The 18,846-nt window shown below is 51.4% G+C and overlaps 1 protein-coding gene across 7 annotated transcripts in view; it reads right to left on the reverse strand.

Annotated features, from left to right (window-relative positions):
- TNIP1 (TNFAIP3 interacting protein 1) overlaps nucleotides 1-18,846 on the reverse strand; it is a 45,571-nt gene that overhangs the window by 6,329 nt on the left and 20,396 nt on the right. For 4 of the 7 annotated variants that reach the window (XM_061189882.1, XM_061189878.1, XM_061189877.1 and 1 more), the window contains 7 exons: nucleotides 16,591-16,782; nucleotides 11,963-12,057; nucleotides 10,209-10,329; nucleotides 6,416-6,505; nucleotides 4,692-4,757; nucleotides 4,386-4,529; nucleotides 1,908-2,036 (listed from right to left, as the gene is read on the reverse strand). In XM_061189882.1, the coding sequence (XP_061045865.1) occupies nucleotides 1,908-2,036; nucleotides 4,386-4,529; nucleotides 4,692-4,757; nucleotides 6,416-6,505; nucleotides 10,209-10,329; nucleotides 11,963-12,057; nucleotides 16,591-16,782 (837 nt within the window). The remainder of the gene's footprint in view (nucleotides 1-1,907; nucleotides 2,037-4,385; nucleotides 4,530-4,691; nucleotides 4,758-6,415; nucleotides 6,506-10,208; nucleotides 10,330-11,962; nucleotides 12,058-16,590; nucleotides 16,783-18,846) is intronic. The other 3 variants (XM_061189880.1, XM_061189879.1, XM_061189876.1) reach the window with 1 other exon arrangement.

The following is an 18,846-nucleotide window of genomic DNA, read 5'->3' on the forward strand; positions in this document are numbered from 1 at the left end:
AAGCCAGCATGTGCTCTTAACCAGCAGCCTAACCTGTGGTCTTTATGTAGAAGGGAGAAAGCTCCTTCCCTGAGGATGAGTGGCTCAATTCTTAGCACCCAGACCTAGAAAGAATACTAAGTCCTTTGGGGGAAGAAATTTCAGCCTCCTCGACAACTGCGTGCCCTGTGATTCTTCAGCTTCCATGACCCATTCCCACCAAGCCAACCTCTCCATCCCCAGCTCTTCTGTGTTAGATTAGCCTGGATTTTAATTTTGACTTAATTAATATTTTACCTTTCCAATCCTGAAAATGGGCTGACACATCACCAAATAGCATTTTGAAAATTTAAAAAGCACCCGTCTTACCATGTCCACAAGATACCTTTCCTTACGTAAACAGTGTGCTCACATTCTCTTAAAAGTTTGCCATTAACTGGTTTTCTCCTTCAACCCTGTTAACTGTTGTGTGAGAACTTTGGAACACCTCTCGAGACTGGACACCCTCATCACCACCTGGACTTTAGCTCCTAGACAGCAGGGCCTCTGCTGGCCATGCGTTAGCACTGCTCACAGTGCCTCCCTGGACCTGGGGAGATAAAGGAAACCTTCCCCAACTTGGACTTGGGCCCCACTTGGTCTCCAAGACTCCCCCAGAAACATGAGGAAACTGCTGAGCCAAGAGTAAATTCAGGATGCTCAAGGGGCGGCTATGGCTGCACTTCACCCTCCTCCTCCGTCTGCCCCATTTTTCAGATGAGCAGGCTGAGGTCCAGGGACAGGGAGAGCCTTGCGTTAATCATCCCCACCGGTGTCTGTCCCCAGCTACGCCACAGAAACCTGGAGGGCAGTGACCCTGTCTGAGTCATCCCTACAACCAGCAGCATGTACGACATTCTGCCTGGATTTAGACCCCCAATTCCCCCAGCTCAGGACAGATCGTTTTTTTCCCTGAGAACAGGTCCCAGGGCTCCACACTCAGCATCATCAGCGCTTACCAAACACCAAAACCAAACAGAAAGGGTCACCCCCGGCGCCTAGTAAATGCAAACTCACAGCAGAGCCCGCTGTGAGCAGGAGAGCAGGCAGAAGGGAAAGGCAGGCAGGCAGGCAGACAGACAGGATGGGAGGAAATGCTGAGCACAGGCTCCACAGCAGGAAAAGCTGAGCCTTAGGAGAAAGTTTCCTTTCAAAGCCCCTCCTGTCAGCTTGTTCCTTTAGCCCCTGCACTGGAAGGCGGGCAGGAGCTATAACCTGGGACCAGAAACAGCCCGGCCCACTGCCTCTCACCGTGGCTCAGAGCAAAGGGCTCCCGCTTTACCTGGGCTCTCCCACCACAACCCCGAGCCCCATCTCCCTGGATCCCCCTTCTCGAGGGCAGGAACCTCAGGCCAGTGATCATCCACTCCCTTCAGTGAGTTTTTCCTGAACACGGACGGGCTTGGCGCCAGGTGCTGGGGGACACGTACCCTGGTGAAGACGCACACCTCCCACAGTCAGATGGGAAGACAGGTCATCGATAAGTAATGACAAGAAAATGCCAGAAGGGGTGTGAAAGAAGCTGCCGGTACTTTAGACACACAGAATAGGGAGCTCAAAGGAGACTTGGGCTGGGAAGGCCTCACTGAGGAAGCAGTGTTAAAGCTAAACCTGAACGATGAGGGGGTGGCACTGTGTGAGCAAACAGCACGTCCAAGGGCCGCAGGGGAGCAAGCATGGGGTCGTCCCAGCCTGGCACTCGGCATGCGGGGAGGGGAAGGCAGAGGTGGCGGAAATCACGGGGCAGCACCGAGAGCCTCAGCGCCTTCGCCCTGACCCAGGAGTCGCCCCTCCTGAGCTGAGGGTCTGAGGCACCGGCCACAGGGCGGGCACCGCGGCTGGCTCAGGGAAGCCCTGCCCGCCCAACGGACCACAGCCGAGGCGCCCACCTTGTTGAGCCGCTGAATCTCCTTCTCCTGGTACTCCCGCTGCCGGGTGAGCGGGCTCAGCTGATCCTGCAGGTATTTGACCTTCTGGCGCAGCTCCTTGGCCTCTGCTGTCAGCTGCTCCTTGTCGGTCTGCAGGGAACACAGGACTGGTAAGCAGGGAGCCTCTCCAGGAGGCCTAGACTCCCTGACTGCCTACCCTGCCCTGCACGCAGCCATGCCTCCCCTCTCGCTCTCACTCTGCTGCCCCACGATGCTCATGCACAAGGCCCCAGGCGAGGCACCCGGGTGAGAGCGGTAATGTCTACATGGTCCTGTCCTCAAGGAAGGGGTGGCTCAGTTGAATGAAAGGCCCCGGGTTCTGCCACCAGCTCCTCCAACAGTGAGCTGAGCCCTTGGGCACTGACCCAGCCCTCTCTGGTCTAAGCTCTCCTATCTGCCATGGGTAAGGGGTTCGTAACAGGAGTCACAGGTGGGCTTCAGGAGGTCTGTGAGCCCCCAAACCCAGCACACAATTTTGACTGTGCAACTTTCTAGAGAGAAAAGCCACAGTTTTCACCAGATTCGCACAGGGGTCTTCTATGATGCACAGAAAGAGATAAGCCACTGAAAGTCTCCAAAGGACCTTTCAGCTCTTACAGTCTCTGAGCCCAGAGGAGATAAGACCCTCATAGAAATAAATGCAGCATAAGGCAGAAAGGGTTCCTCCACGGAGAAACAAAGTACTACTGTGAGGTTAAAAGAAAGAATACTACAGCTGAAAAGAAACCAGGGAAGGCTTCAAGGTGGAAGCACTGCTTCCATACCTACTATGGAACAATCCACGTTCTTCATCGCAAAGAGCCACATCTGGAATGGCCCTCAGAGAGCATCAAGTCCTAGGCCCTTTACACGACAGGAAATGACTATCCAGAGAGGGGAGGTGACTTACCCAAGGCCACGCTGTGAGCTGGGGCTAGACTAGAACCCAGGTCTCCTAATTCTGGTGCTCTCTGTCCCCTTGAAAGTCAAAGGGAGTGTTTAAAATAGAAGAGGGCAGCACAGTGCAGAGGAAAGACCAGGCACACCCATACTAAACTGTCTATTTCTGTGTGTTTATTTGTGATAAGAGGCCTAGAAAGATACACCAAAATGGTAACCGTGGTTACCACTGGGAAGGGGCTGGAATTGGGGGGGTGGGGGTGGTGAGGGGAGACGGTCCAGGGAAACTCTCACTGTATCCGTATCGTGTGAACATGTCAATATCCTACAAACTAGCTGGTGAGCTGCTTTCAGCCAAAGATGGCCGAGGGCAGCCTTGGTTGGATCTTGTGGGAGTTGTTGCGGACTCCCAGCTTAAGAGGCTCCCGGGTCAGCACGGCCTCTATGGCCAGGTGTCCCTATCCACAGGGCCACGCTTTTGTCTTGAAACATCCTGCCTTTCCCCAGCTGACAGGGAAGAGTGTCAGATGCCAGGAACTTATCCCACCCACTAACATGAGCCAGGGTCTGGCTGACAGTCCCAAGCTGTGACTGTGCACTCACCAGAAAAGACAGGCAGTGTCCTCCCTAACACACATCTCCAAGGTACAGGGCGGTCGCCAAGGCAGGCTGACCGCTAGGAGAAGGCCCATGGGTGTCGCATACTGATGGGAAGGAACTCTGCTGGAAATGGCCATTTCTAAGTCAGGCAAAAGCAGCCCGTACCCAGTTCTCATGAAGGAGAAGGCATGGTGACAGAAATAAAATCTCCAGAGAGTCTGGGGGTCAAATGGCCTTTCCTCTTTAAGCTGCTCCAGGATCCTGAAGGGCCTTGGCCGGTGTCAGTCACACACATGACAGATCAGATGCTACTTCTTCAGGGGACCTGTTCCCGGGCCCCCCCCGAATGAATCCAGGCCCCCTTTATGCTCTCGCCCTGATCCCTGTAACTTCTCCTGTGTCGTACTTAACACACGTCTACTCATTTGCTTCTGTAATTAGATGTCCCGCGTCTCTTCCCCCGAGGGCGGGGTTGACTGTTCACTGCTGAGTCAGTGTGCCCAGCACGGTGCCCAGGGCATGATCTGTTGAACAGTGACCAGATGAAGGACTGAAGGAAGCTCTAATGCTGGAGCCCCTCGCCCCCAAACAGCCATCACCGCTGTACACATTCAGCAGCACCCAGCCCGTCAAGTGTACTAGGGCAGGCCTGCGGAATCTCTTTTACATTCTGTGCTTCCCTGTGCAGTTCCCTAGATCCTAAGATTTTAACTGAACCAAAAGCTCTTCGGTATAAAAACAAGAAAAAAATGAAAAGAATAACTAATCCAATCTCGATTTTCAGATGGGAAACTGAGGCACGGGGAAGGAAAGTGCTTTTGCCTCCGGCCACACAGCCCTTGAGTACTGGAGTCAGAGATGGAACCCGCGTCTCCTGAGTCCCACCCCTGCTTGTTTACTAGCTCCAGGCTGCTGGGGAGGAGAGGGCTGGCGCCCCGGAGCTGAAGCTGTGGGACCAACCGTCACACTTGCCTCCTCCATTTCTATCTTGGACTTGGCCAGGAGGAGCTTGCGGTCAAAGTCGCGCTGCTTCTGCTCCCGCTCGGCCTCCAGGTCCGTCACCTGCTTCTGCAGGTCCGCCAGCTTCTGGCGCAGCTCAGTGATCTGAGTTCAGAGGCAGAGAAAGGGAGTGTGTGAGGGCCGGGGGTGAACGTCCAAGGTTCAAGGCTGCTGCGAGGGAAGCAGCATGCAGGATGCTGGGGATGCCCGGGGAGCCCAGCTGGGAAGCAGGGCTCCAGCCTTGAGTTCCCATCACCCCCACAGTACCTTCTGCTCACACTGCTGCTTCATGGACCGGAAATGCTGGTCCCATTGCTTGTTCACTTCCAGCAGCTGCGGGGGAGAGATTGGGGTGGGCAGGAGATAAGCAGAGAACGACCAGAGAGAGCCAACTCCTCCAACACCAGCTTCGCAGGCGTGTGCAGCGTGCGCGGACGGCAGCTACACACACTGCCTCGATCCTGCGCTTCCCAAAAACGTTCCTCAAAGCATATCACCTTTATCAACCGCCACGTTTTACCCTTGCCGGGAAGGCAAGACTAACACCGAGACACAGAAAGAGCATACAATTTTTACTGCAGAATTATGGAACACACACCCACGTGGAGGGCAATTTGGGACTTTGTATTTAAATCTCAAATTCTCGTTCTCTTTAACCAAATAATTCCACTCCGAAAAATGTAACCAAAAGAAGCACTTGCACAAGTGTGTAAAAACTATGTGTACTGTTGATCAGCTCAACAATGTTCATATTGCAAAAAAATCTAGAGGCCAACCTGAGCATCAGAAACAGGTTAAGGAAATGATAGAATAAACAGAAAATGGAGCACTGCACAGCTCTTCAGAAATTCAGGTGCCTAATACATTGCCTCCGTTCTGAGATGATACTAATTATTTGCCATAATCTTGATATAATGACAATTTGAGGAAGAAAAACAATCCAACATCATTAAATTAACAATGGAAAGGGCATCCCAAGTTCAAAAACATTAAAATATGATAAAAAGTACTCAGAAGTAAAGAAACATAGAGTATGTTTTACATATAAATAAATAACCTCAAAGATATAGTTAATTTTAAGGAAAGAAAGAAAAAAAGCAATCTGCAATGTGATATGTATGATATCATTTTTACAAACATCATACATTAGTAAGTACATAGACAAAATTGAGGAATATGCAATGAACTGTTATCAACTGTGGTCATCTCCAGGAGGTGAGATTCTCAATCTTTTTATAATGAGCATTATATAACTTCTGTAATCAGAAAAAAAAAACAAAAACCTTACAGCAATACAAAAAGAAAACTAAAATGGATATGCATATAAACAAAAGACCAAGAGAACCTGACTCTCAAATGTGCTGGAGGACCAGGGAGGGCAGAAAGGCCCAGGGTCTGGGACAAGGACCGGGCTGTGTGGAGAGGAGGGGCTCAGAGAATAGAGAGGATGGGGCCCCCACCTCTGGTCCAGACATACCGGGGATGGGGGACGGAGGAAGACTATGCACGAGACACAAGGGAAGAGCCTCAACTTCTGGAGACTCTCAACTGATTAGAAGCAGTGCTGCAAGCAGGTATGGGATCTCTCCTTCTGTGACAGTCCCTCCCTGAACCAGCTGCGTGGTGACAGATGAACCCCAGACTCCCCATTCCTGATGCTAAAACTTGCCCCTTATCACAACCTCTCTCCACCATCCAGGGTTTACCATGGGAGCCTTCCTAAACTACCCCCCGCAGCAATTTTAGGCCGTACCCCAAATGCCACCTCCTCAGAGTGACTCCTGTGGGTAGGGGAACTGATCAGGAGATAAGAGCCAGGGCAAAGCAGCATCTCTCACCCATGGGCAGATGGTTCAGTAGTCACCATGGCAACGCATCACAGAGACCTGGGCCTAGCTGGAGCCAGGGGGCCAGGGAGGGTCTTTGTCCTGCTGGTCCTGGGAGTGAGGAGGGGTCTTCCCCGACCACCACCACTCCCTCCAGCCACCTACCTCCGTGCGCTGCTGCTCCAGCATCCTCACCTTCTTCTCAGCCGCACCCAAGGCTCCCACCTCTGGGACTTTACCTGCTGTCACACCAGCCTGAGGAGAAACACAGAGGGGCCTTCAGCAGAGCCTCAAGTAACAATTCTCTCCCCTACTCAGTGCTCCTCTAAGGCTGCTCACCCATGAGACCCAGCCCTCCGTCTCGTGCCTCTCTACCCTCCCACCCACCAGGACACTGCTACTCGTCCCAGCTATGACTGAGTCCCTTCGGGAAGTCCATGGAGATCATTATTCCCCCTCCCTGACCCTCAGTGGCTCCCAGACCCTTCCCTCTCCCTCCCCAACCCCACCTCCATGGCCACTTCTTTTCCTGCTCAGGCTCTATCTCTAAGGCACTGCCAGCTGCCCTCTCCTCCCCCACCCATCAGCCAAAAATGCTCCAGCCTGGAAGGCAAGAGTTACACATTTTTTTTAACATTTTATAAAATGTTTATTTTTAAAATGTTTTTAAAAAGATACACAAATAAAGATTTGTGTGCATGCGTGATTAGTACATGTATTTCCTAGCTCTGACCTCTGAGAGGGCCTAAAGCAGTGTCACTCCAATATCAGTGAGCACAGATCTTGGTTTCTAAATACCACTCTCTAACAAAACGAAACAGGACTCCTTGGAGAAGTGGTTAGTTTCAGGCCTGGGGCAGGGAAAATATAAGGTGATTATGGAGCGACTTGTGGTGCCAGAAAGTAAGGAAGTGCTCAATCATAATAATAATAATAAGAAGAAGAAGAAGGGCATGGCAAATGGGCATAGGAGACAACTTGAAAGAGCTTCCTACGACCAAAGCTGGAACAATTTGAACAAGAAAACAAACTGCGATAGTGCTGGATTATAAGCCAAAGAATAAAATAAATATCCTTGAGTCCCTATTAATAGAAAAAAATAAATGAATAAATAAATAAATAGATGGGGGAGAAGAAAAATTCCAATTAGTAAATAGAGAAGGAATGAGGGAAGCACAAAATCACCATTAGAAGACTATAGTAATAATCACTGCAGGTGAGATCCGCCAGTGGATACTAAAATTAGTATAAGGAGAAACAGGACATCTGCAGTCTCAAAGTGTCTCCTCAAAAGTAAATATTTATTAACTACAAAGGGAAAATTAGTCCCTTTATTATGGAGAAAGCTGACAGACACCCCTTTAGCCAAATGATCAAGACGATGTAAATAGACACATCGATATCATGTACCCTTGACATGATGCAAGATGTCACTCCAGTGATCTTCTTGTCCAAATCCATAACATCAGTCTAATCATAAGAAAACATCAGAGAAACCCAAGTTGAGGGACATTCTACAAAATAACTGGCCAGTATAACTCAAAAGGCTCAAGCTCATGAAAGACAAGAACCACTGGGCGCTGTCACAGACAGAGGAAACCAAGGAGACAGGACAACTATTGATAAATGCAATGTGGGATCCTGGATTCGATCCTGGTACAGAAAAAGGACATGAGTGAAAAACTGGTGAAATCTGAACAAAGTCTGTAGATTAGTTAATAGTATTGTGCCAATGTTCATTTCCTGGTTTTGATCACTGAACCACGGTTAGGTGAGATGTTAAGGCGATGGGGAGAGGGGCACTCTCTGGACTATTCTGCTACTCTTCTGTAAGTCTAAAATTATCTAAAAATAAAAAGTTAAAAAAAAATTTTTTTTATACATAGGAACTGATGGGAATTCCCTGGTGGTCCAGTGGTTAGGACTCTGAGCTTCCACTGCAGGGGGTGCGGGTTCAATCCCTGGTTGGGTAACTAGGATCCCACGTGCCGCATGATGCTAGCAATTCAGAAATTGAACACCAGCTCTATCTCCAAGGCCCTGCTTGATATAGGCCAAGACCCACACCCTTTCTGGGCCTCGGTACAAAGAGATCAAACAGGATGGGCCCCAACCTCTGACATCCTGTGGGTCCGACAGCATTTGTCCTGGAGTCGTTGCCCACATTCTCTCTGTTCCTTGCCTTCCCATTCCCGTCCACACTCCCCTGTGGCTGGTGGTGGGGGGTGGGAGGTGGGGGGGACGGTGCTGAGTGAACTTGTGAGGCTCAAGCACCCCTACAGGCTGAGGTCTGTAAGTACACCATAGAGCCCGGGAGTAAGGGGAGAAGGCTGGGGGAGCCCTCCAGGGACAGTCTCACCTCCTTTAGGAAAAGTGAGAGATGGGCCTGCCCTTACTGGGGAAGGAGGAAGGGGGGTGCCGTGCTCCTGGGTGCACCCTTAACCTCCACAGAGAAGAGAGGCACCAAATCTGCCATTAAGAGTGACAGCCAATGTTCACTGTTTACCATGTGCCAAGTGCTAAACCTACTATACAGGCGTCACATCACTGAATCCTCCAATGACCCTCTGAGGTAGGTGTCATTATCTCCATTTCACAGAGGAGGAAACTGAGGTCAGAGAGGTTATGCAACTTGTCCAAGGTGGCAGCACTGACCAGAGGTAGAGTCAGCATTCAACCCACATGCAACTCCAGGGCACAGGCTTCACCACTGCCCAGAACGCACGCCTTCTACGGGACCTTCTTCCCCGGCAGGGCAATAAGGGCATCTGGCCTTTCGAGAAGTCAATGATGTTAAGGGCTTCGGAAAAGTGAAGAGGCCTGCCCACACACTTCCGAGAACCCAGGGGAGATCGGGAGAGTCCACAAGTCACTTCCTCAAGAGGGCAGACAAGGCAGGCTCTGACTTGAGGGGTAAATGGAAGAAGAGAGGGGCTTCATGGGCTGGGATTCAGAAGGCCATTCGTCGGCACGTTGCCCTCTCACACCCCACGTCTGCCTAATAGCAGGTGGATGCAGGAATCTAGATGATGTGATGTCACAGGACCTCTCCAAACCTCCTGCCATAGCTGTCTCACGGAGTAACAGTCCCAGCCCTGCCTCCCTGACATGTAGAGAGGACGTCCAAATCACATAATGAGTTTGCAAATCCCGGGTAAACTCTACATTGCCACATAGTAATAAGGAATTAAGTTATTAGGATAATTATTACTATTACACAAGTGTGGGGTTTGTTAAAGACATTGAGTCCTGCTGTACAGCCATTAAACCCCATTAAAGAGGAGAAACATGTCAGTAAAAAGTTGGGACTCAGCTCTGCAGCACAGCACAGACCAGGCAAGGGGCCAGCCAGCTCCTAGCTGGGAACTGGATGTGAGCCAGCGCTGGGAGCTGTGGTGGGAAGGGGGCAGGTGGGCCAGCCCAGGGCATTAGCAGGCCTTGCTGCGTCAGCCCACATCCTGTTCTCTGCATGTCAGAGGCTCCCAGGTAGGAGCTTAACAGAGTCCCTTCAGGGGCTTTCTCAACCTAACACCCTAATACCACTAGGGGTATCTGAGACATTAAACTGATTTTTGGGAGCCACCCTGTAAGAGAGACTTTAACTGGAATGTGTTTAGGGGATATGCCCAGACTGCACAAATGACACGACACCACCTCTTTGAGAAATGACCAAAGGAACTGCAGCTATTCAGCCTGGAGAAGAGAAGGCATGTGGAGGCCAGGGAGCCAGAGTCACAGGCAGCGGGCTGAGCGTGTGTCCCAGGGAATGGGATGCTCCATGTGGTTGGCGGCAGAATAAGGGCTGAGGAGTGGAAGCTACAGGGAGGTGGACCCTCACGACAAGCCAAGGAAACGCCGCCTAACAACTAGAACCTTCCAGCAGTGGGGCTGGCTCACTGCCTCTAGAGGCTGGGCACCAGCCACTGCAGTGCTGGGGAAGGAGTTTCTGACCACATACCTGCTGCTGTGCAGCTGCCCCCTTCTTGCCCGTGCCTTCCGTCTTTGGTGAGCCTGGCCATCTGGAGGCACCATCTTTGCCGCTGCTCATCAACAACTTCCTGAGCTCCAGGTTTTCCTCCCTGGTTGGAAGCAAGGAGAGAGGTCATATTGCTGGCCCTGGGTCGAGGATCCTGGGGACCTCAGACCTGCTACTCATCTGAGTTGCAGCTGAGACGTGGGGAGTAAGGCGAGTCCCTGAGACCTGCCCTCAGGTGTAACCACAAAGGGCATCCTTACACCACTTTGCTCGGCTTCCCTAGAAGTCTCTGATGCTCACCAACAGGGTTTCCCCAACTGTGAGACATCCGTATATATGAGATCTTCAGGATACATCCACACTGCATTAAAGAACCCTGGATCACACTCTCTGAGAAAATTCCACCCTTTCCAATTATCCTCAGACGTCCTGTGCGGAGCATGGGGAAGGTCTCAGTTTGGTGCTGATAGGTCCTGAGTGCCTCTCTAGTGCTTGCTAGTCTCCCGTGTTAACAGAGAAAGAGCAGCCTTCAGCCTCAGAGCCTTGAGCGGGCAATTCGCCAAAATTAATTAACATCCTTCCATTTTTGTTGTGTTTATTATTGGAGGTATCTTCTATTTATTCCAGGTCATGCTGTTTTCCAGTTACTCTAGTGCAAGTTTTCATTATAATAATCTTAAGCAAAAACATGATGCAAATTAAATTCTTAAGTAAATAATAAGGTAGGTGATACAGGACACAAGAAAAATGGTGATGTGGACTCAGGTATGACTGAAATATGGAAACTATTTCTTTGTATTCTATTTGCCAGCTGGTTTCCATGTGATAATAGGAAAACAGAGAAGTAAAATGGCTTTCCCAAGGTCACACAGTGGGGACTTGCACCCTCGCCTTCTAATCATGGGTCTTTCCTCCAGCCTGGGTTTTTGGATCCATGGATGGAGTCATTATGGCTATAAAACTCCAACTGCTTGGCCATCCAGAAGTCAATAAATATATGCTGATTCAAAACGGCACAGTGGAGCAGTAGTCACACCTGACTCCCTCTGGGCCTCACAGGCCTCTCCCTGGACCTCAGTTTCCCTCTGCAGGGTGAGGGGTTTGGCCCACATGATCTCAAAGGGCCCTTCGAGCTCTGACAGTCAAGATCAGTGCCTCTCAGGTGTGATCCTGGGTCTATCTACATCGTAATCACAGAGGCCCACTGGAAAATGCAGATGCCTAGGTCTCACCCCAGACCCACTGAATCAGAATCTCAGCACAGGAGAGAGGCGTGGGAGTGTAAACTTGCAATGCCTTTCCTGACCCTCAGTGATTCTGATGCACAGTTAAGTCTGAGACCCAGTAGTAGTCCAGGTGAGCAACCCCTGACTGTTCTCAGGAAACAGAGCAGGTCAGGATGGTGACCAGCAGGGGGCAGCAAAGTCCAGACCCCTCTCTCCAACAGCCAGCTAGCTGCTGTTAACAGGCGGAGGGGGTAAGTTCCCAAGGAAGGAGTGCACTTTGTACAGACCTTCTTCTGAAGCTCTCAAGGCACTTTATACACAAACACTCCCCAAGGTATTAAAAGGACCAGAGAGGAAACACCCAAGGAGAAGGACCAAGAGACCTAACATCCAAAGCAGGGCTCTGGGCACAGGCCTCAGAGCGCTCAGGCCGGAAATCAGTGCCACGCACCACCGCCCTCCTCCTGCCCATCCGACTCCTCACCCCTCCTCTGAGGAGCCTGGACTTACCGGAGCCTCTCAGCAGCCTGATCCCGCTGTTCCAGGCCCTTGTCCAGCTTGGCCTTCAGGGCCTCATTCTCCTTCCGAAGCTGCTCACACAGGGTCTGCAGGGCAGAGAGGGAGATGGGGGCAAGGTAAGGGAAGGGGTGCACCCCAAATGCAGGTTGATGCTGGGGGGCGGGGGGGGGGGCGCGCTATAACCACGCCAGGTCCCGACACGGTATCCCCTTTGCAATGGCCTCACCCAAGCCCTCTTGGGACAGCAGGAGCCAAGCCACAAGGCCCACCCAGGCTCCTCTCTGCATCCTCTCCCTCAGGAGCCAGCCACGAGGACGCCGGACCAAGAATCAGCCACAGCGCCTTCTGTTCCTCCAAGGCAGAGAGCACCATCCCTCCTCCTCCTTCACTGCTGTTCCCACAGCCTAGAATGCTCTTCCCCACCAGCCTTCCCCTGGCTGACTTCTACTCCTGCTTCAAGTCTTAGCCTAAACGTCACCTCCTCTGAGAAGTCCTCCCTGACTCCCACATCTCAGGTGAGTTAGGTCACCTCCATTATCCTCACTCACAGTCCCCTGCTCTCACCCTTCCTGGTACCTGTGACAATTAGAGCTAGAGAACCATCAGTGTCGTTACTTTCTTAATGTCCCCCCCGACCCCACTAGTCCATGAATTCCCAGACGGCTGGGCTCCTCTCGCTGCTCTCTTGTCCACTGCGGGATCCTCAGCCCAGGGCCCAGCTCAGCTCGACACTTTGCTGAAGGAACGCAGGACTGATTGGCTGAAGGGACCTGAGTCGTAGTAGGCCTAGAGCTTAGGCGATCTGGAGAGTACTCAAGGCAGCCGGGGTGCAAGGTTGTCAGCCGGCAAGTCAGAAGACAGGGCATCGGGTCAAGACCTCACCAATTCCCAGTGTGGCTCAGGATTCCCTCACTTCTGAGACACAGTTAGTTCCCCCACCTACAAAGTGGGACAACTGCTCCTCCTCTGCCTCCTTTATAGGGCTGCTATGAGGACAAACGAGACCGGGAGAGTGCAAGTGCCTCGTGAGCTGCCAGGCGCTTGATAACCTTTGAGGACATGTGTTTGAAGTGCTGCAAGGTGGAGGGGGCAAGGAAGATGGGCAGCCAGACTCAGGGCCTCACAGATGGAGGGAAGGGAGGTTCTGACTAGTAAGGGTAATGCACCAAATCAGTACTAAGCGACTCAATCTCTCAACAAATACCTAGTGAGCACCTAACCCATGACTCGCAAACGGCCAGGTGTTCTTCCACTCACCACCTCGGTGGAGCCTCACAGCTTCCCCAAATCTACGTAATTCATCTCTATTTTAAATGTAGGCTAGGGAATTCCCTAGCAGTCCAGTTGTTAGGACTCGATGCTTCCACTGCCGAGGCCCCAGGTTCAATCCCAGTCAGGGAACTAAGATCCCGCAACTTGCACGGTGTGGCCAAAAAAAAAAAAATGTAGGCTAGTGCAGGTGAAATAATGTGCATGAGGTTGTACAGCTCTTGGGAATCACCAAGGGGATTAAACTCCATCTGGCAGATCCTAAATGGTGCCTCTTTCGCCTGTGATGAAAGAGCAGAGAAGGGAGGTGGCAGGCTGTGAGCTGGGCTGAGGGCAGAGACAGTGAGCGATATTCACCAGACCTTCTACCTGCTCCCTTCCATGTCCATTTCCCAGACTTGCTGTGACCATGTGACCAGTTCTGGCCGATGAAAAGTGAGTGGTAGTGACAAGTGTCACTTCTGGGCTGGCTCATGCACAATTCTCTGGTCTCTTTTTCCCTACGGCTGCCAAAGGGCACAAGACGGCTGGGGCCTCAATGTGATTGTGGAGCAGAAACAAGCCCCTGCCACACAGAATATGAGGAAAAACTTTCACGTTATCCAGGGAGATTTCAGAGTTGTTTGTTTCCACAGCAAAACCAAGCCCTTTCTGACTAACCCAGGAAAGACTTGAGAAGGCTGAATGGAGAACACAGCCTGGAACTGGTGAGTGGTCAGACATGGAGGAAAAGAAAACCATTATGACTGGCTGCAATGCCCAGCAGAGGCCTCATGCCATACCCGGCCTTGGAAATGCTGAGTGAACCGAGAAACAAATCAGTGAATGAATGAGGAGGAACCAGATTAATCTACCACCACCCACAGGCTGGGCAAGTACCCAGGATGCAACAGCCCTGAGTAGGGCCTCCAGGGAACAGAACGTCCTGCTGTGGTCTCTAAGGGAAGGCCAGGACAAGGCCTCATGTGCTGTCCTTCTAGGCAAGAGGCAAACACCCTGGGCACAAAGCAGACAGAGAGAGGTCGTCACAAAAGTCATCACCTTCCATCAAAGGGGTTAAGAGAGCTCATGTGTGAGTTCATTAGTTCATTCATTCATTTGTTCATTCACCAAATGTACATTCAGCACCTATGAAGTGCCAGACACTGGGATGCAGTGGTGAATATGACCGACAAGGTACCTGCCCCTCTTGTGAGGCCTACATTCTAGCAGGGAACACAAGGGAAAAAACCAAACACAAAGTAAAGAAACCAATTAATAAAATTATTACAAACTATGATAAGAGCTAAGAAGGAAACAAACAAGAGCCTGATAAAAACTAACAGTGGGGGCACTTCCCTGGTGGTTCAGTGGTTAAGACTCCACGCTTCCACTGCAGGGGGCACGGGTTCAATCCCTGGTCAGAGAACTAAGATCCCGCACACCGTGCAGCACAGCCCCCCCCCAAAAAAAAAAAAAAAATCTGAAAAAGAATATATGCATATGTGTGTATATATATTTATATATAAAACTGAATCACTGTGCTGTACACCTAAAACTAACACAACATTGTAAATCAACTATACGCCAATAAAAAAAATTTTTTTTTAAATAACAAGGGTTGGCAGGACCCCTTTTATGAGGCCCAGTGTCAATCCTTATTTCAAAGCTGAAAAGTTGGGACTCCCCTGGTGGCGCAGTGGTTAAGAATCTGCCTGCCAATGCAAGGGACACGGGTTCGAGCCCTGATCTGGGAAGATCCCACATGCCACGGAGCAACTAAGCCCGTGTGCCACAACTACTGAGCCTGAGCTCTAGAGCCCATGAGCCACAACTACTGAAGCCCACACGCACACGCCTAGAGCCTGTGCTCCGCAACAGGAGAAACCACCGCAACGAAGAGTAACCCCTGCTCTCTGCAACCAGAGAAAAGCCCGCGTGCAGCAACGAAGACCCAACGCAGCCAAAAATTAATTAATTAATTAATTTAAAAAAACAACAACAAAGCTGAAAAGTTGACACTCAAAGTGATCCCACCACAAGCAACGCACCAGGTTCGCCTCCCCAGTGCTCAGCCTTGACACTTGACATCTCTGGGCCTTGCTGACACCGGAAGGCTGTCTCCCTCGGCCTGGCCCTCCAGGCTCCAATCACTCCTCCAGCCTCCCAGTGTGGCCCCTCACCCAAGGTGGGGGTGGGAATCCTCTGCTCCCCCCGTCTCTCCTCACACCTGTCTCCAGCCTGGACGCCCCTCCTGCTCTTATCAACCCAGGCCCTTCCCAAAGCTGCACACAGTGGACACCCCAGCACCCCATCTGTCAACTGGGCACTCGAATGTTTGCTGACATGAGTGAGACAACAGGGCAGTGACTGGCCCAGAGGAGGGTCTAGGAGGGAGGAAGGCTTGGAGTTACAGCTCTGTCACTAAGGTGACAGACACTCAGGTCCTGAGCAGGTCTTCTCGGAGCCTCAGTTTCACCATCTGTGAATCCTTCCCTACCCCCAAGCCCTCAAGGCTCAGATCCCCTGCCCAGTATGGATGAGCCATCACCATAAAATCTTAACAGTGACCACTTTTTGAGCGCTTACTATGTTCTAGACTGTACAAGGGGCTTCATTTAATACTCAGAGCAATTCCACGAGGGAGGCATTTCCAGCCCCATGTTACTGATGGGGACAGTGAGGAACCGGGAGGATAAGTCACTTGCCCAAGGTCAGAGAGCAATAAAGAGTCTACTGGAACCAAGGACCATATGGTTCCAAGGCCTGGCCTGGCCTAGGAAGGAAATCTGACTTCATTCCCACAGCACAGGAAGGGTTATAAAAGGAAGCCTCCTCCACTGGGGAGGCAGGTTGGAATGGGAGTTAAGAGCATGGACTTTGGAATACGACAGATCGAGGTTCAAATCCCAGCTGCACCATCTACTAACTGGGGGACTAGGCAAAAAAAAAAAAATCACCTCTCAAGGGCTGTGGCCCCACCTGTGAAGTGCGGATAATGATGGTCCTGGCTCAGGGGGCAGGGGCAGTAACATACAAGGGGCCGGCCTCTGTCCCCTCCCTTTCCCCACCTGTATGTGAAGAACAAAGGCAAGGCTGCTGCCAACCTACCACATCCACAGCCTCGAGAGTAACCCCAACCATGAAATCTGCATCACCCACACCATTATTTCCCAGTTTCCTGCGTCTTCCTCGTCCCTTCTCACAACTTCCTTACCCTGCTCACTGCCTTGAACAAGAAGCCCAAGTCGGGTCCCCATCCTCACCCTCGGATGTCCCCGTGGTACCCTGGACTCCCCAGAAGAGCTGGAGGAAGCAGAGGGGGAACCACACGGCAGACCCCAGGCCACCCTCCCCGGGCCCGGCCTCACCTGCAGGATGGAGGTGCGCTGTTCATTCTTGTGCACCTTGGAAGCCAGCCGGTTGAACTCGAGGGCCATGCGGCCCAGGTGCGTGAAGAGCTGGCTGTGGTCAGGCTCCTCGGCGCACACGCTCAGGGTGGTCTCCAGGCGCTGCAGGTGCAGCATCAGGTTGCTGTCCTCGTGGGGCAGGGGACCCAGCTCCTGGTGGGGGGAGGGGACACGGACCGCTCTTCACCACAGTCTGAGTAGGTGCCGCCAGCCTTTCTCCCTCTGCTTCCCCATTCCTCATGACTCAGCTCCCCCCTCTGATCCCAGCTCAGCCCAGGGACATTCTCCAGTTATGCAGGTTCCCTGTCTGGGGCTGACTCACAGGGCAAGACCCGGGATTCCCGGGCCACTGGCTGGCTTACGAGTGCTGGAGCCACCTTCTTCCCACACATTGGGCCTTGCTGAGTGCCTGTGGGTAAATCACTCGTCCACAGGGCCTCAGAATCCTCATCTATTACATGTACACATCCCTTTTCTTCCCTTCTACCCCACAGGGTTCTTATGCAGGTGAAATGATACATGAAAGCAGCAAGCCCAGGAAAGGGGTATCACTCAATACACAGCACTGCTTCTTCAGCTCAGGAAGGCTTGACCAGCAGACATCAAAACTGTCTGACTATTATGTCTATACGTGTGTCTTCTGGGGAGTGGTCCAAGCATTCATCAACTTTTCAGAGGACCCAAGACTCAAAGCACGTTAGGAATCATAGATAGTTCAAAGAATCCCGATCTAGCAGAGAATTGAGATAGGAAGCAAACCGTGGGCAATATAGTCGAATCTCAGAATCTATCACTCCCTGTCTCTCTCTTTCTCTCTTTCCTCTGTCTAGAACACTCTTGGCAAAGACAGTGCCTTAGCTATGCCAACACCACGTCCAAGGATCCACAGGGGTAGCTGACAGCTGACTGCATCAAGCCCCTGCCAGGCGTCCGAGTCCCCCTCTTCCCCTGCCTGAGCCCCTACCCATCAGGCCCCACGCCTCTTCGGGCTTCATTCCTGCGGTGTCCCCTCTGTTCATCCTTCCCAGCGCCCCTGCGTTTCAGCTGCTCTAGCAGGCCTCCCCTACCATTCATTTATGGCAGTCACAGGCCGTCAGAACTACGGGGAGCCTCAGGGTTCAGGTTTGGAAACGAAGGTTCGGGGAGAAGGAGGTTGCTCAAAGTTGCCCAGTGAGTCAGTGGCAGAGCCAGGACTGGAACTCGGGCTTCCTGACTCTCCACCTATGGCCACTTTCCTCATCTGAACTCTGCAGCAGTGGAAATGCCCTGACAACCACAGCGTGACGTCCAGTGAATGCCTCCATAATACTCTTAGCACCGTATTCTATCAGATGCTGCTGCTTCTTCAATTCTGCCTTCATTCCCCCACTGCCTCTTTCCACACAGGATTTGAGGTGGTGAACGGTGCTCTACTGAAGGCTGGTGGAATGTTTCATCACCCTGGCTTCTCCGACTGGCCTACAAGCTCCCAGAAAGCAGGGAGGCTGTCTTGTCTTTGCTCAGCACAGACTAGGCACATGGTGGGGCTAAGGAGGAACCTATTAACGAGATGAAGTCCGAGGTCATAGAGTGAAATGCTTTCTGAGCAGGGGGGTCTCGCCTCCTCGGCCAGCTTCTCAGAGCCCTTGGGGATAGAACAGGACAAGGGGACAGAAGTTCCCAGGGGACAAAACACAGAACATTTCTGATACTCAGAGCAGCCCCTCATCACTGAAGGCATGCTAGTGTAAGCTGCATGACAACTTGATGGGGACCTTGCACTGGGGACTGACAGACACAAGATGCAATCAGTGAACTAAAGAGCAACATTTTTTTTTGTCCTTGTTAATTCAATATTTTTAATTTAATTATATTTTAACTAATTTTTTGGCTTTTAACTTAAAATTTTAACATTTTAAGCAACTATTTGTAGCTTAAAAAGTCAAATTGTTTTACAAGGTTTGTAATGGAAACCAGCAGTTTCCTGTCTCACTTCCCTCCACGTCCCAGTTACCACTTCCCAAAGCCATTCACTTTACATGTAAAGAGAAACATTTGTGCCCCAAATCCTTGGTAGAATGAGGCAGTGGAGACCAAGGTATCAGTGAAGGGTTACACCACTTATTGCCTGTATAACAATCAAAAAATCTCAAAGTGAGGAAGGAGGAAGGAGGAGGAGAGGGCAGGACTTGAAGACTTTTGAAGAATGTTCCACACCTTTCTCAGTGGTTCCCCAAT

This window comes from Eubalaena glacialis, chromosome 4 (assembly GCF_028564815.1).
Source record: "Eubalaena glacialis isolate mEubGla1 chromosome 4, mEubGla1.1.hap2.+ XY, whole genome shotgun sequence".
Lineage (NCBI taxonomy): Eukaryota > Metazoa > Chordata > Mammalia > Artiodactyla > Balaenidae > Eubalaena > Eubalaena glacialis.